We start from the raw sequence: 3816 nt of genomic DNA, 5'->3' as shown, positions 1-3816 counted from the left end.
AATGTGCCCCAGCATACCGACCGTTTTCCGGTAGTTAAAACAGCAAAAGAGGATTTGGACCCGCCTGATTTTGGAGTGCACCTGTTTCATTCGCTTTAGATCATAGGATAAAATAGGATTTCAGGTACCAGTAAAAATGTGAGAGGTACCCAAGCCTAATAATCACAAGATCAGAGGTTACACCAGAAGATGCAAACCACTCATTAGCAAGATGAATAGGAAGGCCAGGCTGGAATTTGGAATTTAGAACATGCCTTTTACCTGCTAAAGAGGAGACTGAAGGAGTAACCCCCAAAACAAGCAACACCTGAAAACCTGGAAGGCCTGGAAAAGCATCACAAAAGAAGACTGCAATAGCTGTATATAGTAATATGTCTGATGTCCCTCATGTTTTGTCATGCACCCACACAGAACAGAAGTGGCATGAACCACGAACAATAGTTTGGATCAATTAAATATCTGACACAATCTTTGTTTGGATATATTCTTTTAATATGCACTTTATTTATCAATGCGGTTGTAACTAGTTTTCTGTGAATGTGTGAGACTTAGTTATTTAGCTGCTGTAGGGAAAAACAAGCCTAGTAACTAACTGTTTGCACCATTTTTTAGGTGAACTAGTCCTTTCATGCCATCTAATGAATAGGGAGTGAAGCCGGGACAGGAGAAGCAATCAAGTTGAATCAGGTACACAGTCAGTGTAAGCAGGTTTGCTATACTACAACTGCGTAGCAAAAATTACTGGATAATATTATTCCAGACCTGCACTATAAAGGGGACAGATTTAATGAATTTGGGGACCCAGGCAAATGAAGAAACGGGGGGCTATATATTTACTCACACAGACTTGAATTTTCTTTTTTGTTGTGATGCTTGCTGCTGCACAATGGTGTCCCATAGTTGTGTCCAGTGTTTCGACCTTTTTCATGTGTATATGTTATAATGACATTCTTTCATTTACGTGAAATGCATTAATTTAGCATACACTTTTACTCTTTATTGTTGTAGACCACAAAATGGCAATTGATTTACCATTGAGATCCAACTTTTAAACCATTTTTAAAGAAAACAGATAAGTCAGAAGTAAAATATTATATTAAGTAGTATTATATATTCTGACACAAACCTTTAGGCTACATTTTCACACGACAGGGCAGCTAACTTGTTCTGAAAATGCAAAATGAATGTGAAATAATGACTGAAACGCGACCCATTAAGACTAAATAAACAGCTCTACCTTCCAAGATGTTAATCCTAATTTATAATCAATACAACGTCTGATAAATTCAAATAGGCTACACATAAGATAAAGACAGCCGTGCTGTTATTTCAGAAAACTTATGTAATATTAGAAAAGCAGCATATCGCATCTTAATGCGCATCTCGTATATGAAAAACATTTTAGGGGCGGTGAGCTGCCAGTCCCATCAACTTCTCTGACTTCAAATCAGACTCTCTTCCTCTTATCCGTAAAATGAATCTCCCACTCATGAACTCCATCAGTTATAACTGAATGGCATTCTTTGAGGAAAGGACTGCATCAATTTTTGGGAGGTTATCCATGTTAGCCATAGAGGTTTAAAAGCTGCAGAAAACTAGCTGAGAGCATCATATAAGGGATAGATGCCTTAAAAGAATATGCAACTGAAAAAAAAATTAAAATCCATCACCTTTTTTTAAATGGAGCACCAGTTAAGAATAGATGACTGTCAAGCTACGCAAGTATCAGGTTCAGTATCGCAAATCAATCACCCGCTGAACATTAGCACGTGTGTTACTGTGTAGAGAGAGAGAAAGAGAGCTGGAGAGATAGCGTATGTGCTTTCTGCACATAATAAAAATTTAATTTTCTGGCAAAAACACAGAAATGACATGTACTTTTTATTATATTGCTTATGATATTTATTTGTTTGGCCAAGCATTGTTGGTTCAAAGTGATATGGACATGTAGTGCAGCCAAGAGCTACCTGAAAACTATTGCACAGCTCAGAACATTCATCAGCCAATCAGGTTCAAGTATAAAAATAGCATTTTGACCCATACAGTGGATTTTTGGCTATTGCTACAAATATACCCATGCTACTTAAGTCTGGTTTTGTTCTCCAGGTTCACATATATCTTGCAGCAAAACTGTTACAGACTTACAGTGAAGACATTCACAAGATCTAAAATAACCACAGTCCTATAGAGACTTTACTTAAAATGTAGCTTCTACTAACATGAAAACTAATTCAGTCTCACAGTTTACAGCTTTACTTTATTAAAAATAAAGTATAATTAAAGTAATAATACAATTTCCTCCGTTTCAGTTCAGTAACATTTTCATAAGGATTTAGGTCAAGTCTAGTCAAAGTTGTTTTTATGAAGCACTTTTTAAAAACAACATCTAGCACAAGACATTTAATGATAGAGGAATGGTTCACCCAAAAATTGAAATGCTGTCATCATTTATTTCCCCAAAAAGTTAAAAATTTCTGGTAGATATTTAGAAGAAAGGTAGATATTTTGAAGAAAGTTTGTAACCAGGCTGCTTTGGGTCACCATTGACTTCCATAGTATTTTTTTTCCTACTACGGAATAATGGAGCCCAGCTCAAACACAAAAGACAATGTAATGGTAATAATGGGAACTGTGTTAGTTTTAATGGAAGGTGTAATGGTGTCTACCCGTATGTGATGGATTTTATTGGTGGGACGTTAAATCCTTTTGGAAACAGTGGCCAAGACATACTACAAAAAGGAATTTTGTAATGGTTTACTACAAAAACTTAATGGTTAATAATGTAATCTTATTGAAACCATTTGTATTTCTGAGATGGTTTCTATCGATTTTAGAATAGAGAACACAGCTTGATCACAAAGACATTCACACATTTGGAACCACTTGAGGTTGAATAAATGAGGACAGTTCCTTTATTGTTCCTTTATTGTTTTATTTTTACATAAAGGATCTATGGATGTACTACAAAAAGTCATTAAAAATTAATGAAAAATAAACACCAACCTTGTTCCTCTTGTATTATTCTCAAAGTTTCTGGTTCCTTGTGATGTATTCTCCAGGTTTCAGTTTCCTCGCGTTTTATTCTCCATGTTCCTGGTTCTCTCGTGTTCTCCTCAATCTCTTCTTTAACAAACATCATCTTCACTGCAGCAGATCCTCTTCCAGATATTCCTGCTTGATTCAAAACTCAGTCCCGACTGTGAGGTTGAGAATATTACAGGTTTACACATTTACTGTCTATTTACACCCTATATATCTCTGTTTACAGAAACAACATTTCTAACCGTTTCTATTTAGACCAGCATCACGAAGAATAGAGCGCACGCTGAAACTGAACTTCTTCTTCTTCTTCTGAAGTTTAATGTTGTTTGTGTTTTAGCGCCACCCACTGGACTGGAGAATGAAGCCCAACAAACTCAGTATCGATCAAAGAAATAGGACGAAAGACTGATGGTAATTTTATTGGGTTTGAGAAAAAGTTGAACTATGTATGTTGAAGTATTCATATTAGCTGTGAGTTTTATTTTTGGTTGTGACTCACTTAAGTGACTCTACACCAATGACTGCACCTCTAAAGATGCCTCTGTCAAACTCCTGACGTTTGTGGACGACACCTCATACAGAACCCCTACGTGATGCCATCCAATGTTCTCCTTCCAGAATTTCACAACATACAGTTTTGGGCGTTTCATTTTTAACTATGAAAGCTTCAAGTGCAGTTAACTATTTCTAATGCTATACATGCAATTAATTAATGCCATGCTCTTTTGTTGGCAGTCACGTGGTAATAGTGTGATTAAAATGTGTACTGTCTAA

At 36.1% G+C, this 3816-nt stretch overlaps 1 protein-coding gene across 1 annotated transcript in view; it reads right to left on the bottom strand.

Moving 5' to 3' along the window:
- Positions 1-3343, bottom strand: part of LOC122330407 (gastrula zinc finger protein XlCGF8.2DB-like) — a 10876-nt gene extending 7533 nt beyond the window's left edge. The window contains exons 1-2 of the mRNA XM_043227369.1: positions 3285-3343; positions 3004-3197 (exon numbers count right to left, since the gene is read on the bottom strand). Of these exons, the coding sequence (XP_043083304.1) occupies positions 3004-3139 (136 nt within the window). The 5' untranslated portion in view covers positions 3140-3197; positions 3285-3343. The remainder of the gene's footprint in view (positions 1-3003; positions 3198-3284) is intronic.
- Between the last annotated feature and the right edge of the window lie 473 nt (positions 3344-3816).

The sequence above is a fragment of the Puntigrus tetrazona genome, chromosome 3 (assembly GCF_018831695.1).
Source record: "Puntigrus tetrazona isolate hp1 chromosome 3, ASM1883169v1, whole genome shotgun sequence".
Taxonomy (NCBI): Eukaryota; Metazoa; Chordata; class Actinopteri; order Cypriniformes; family Cyprinidae; genus Puntigrus; species Puntigrus tetrazona.
This window is presented reverse-complemented; position numbering and strand designations above follow the sequence as displayed.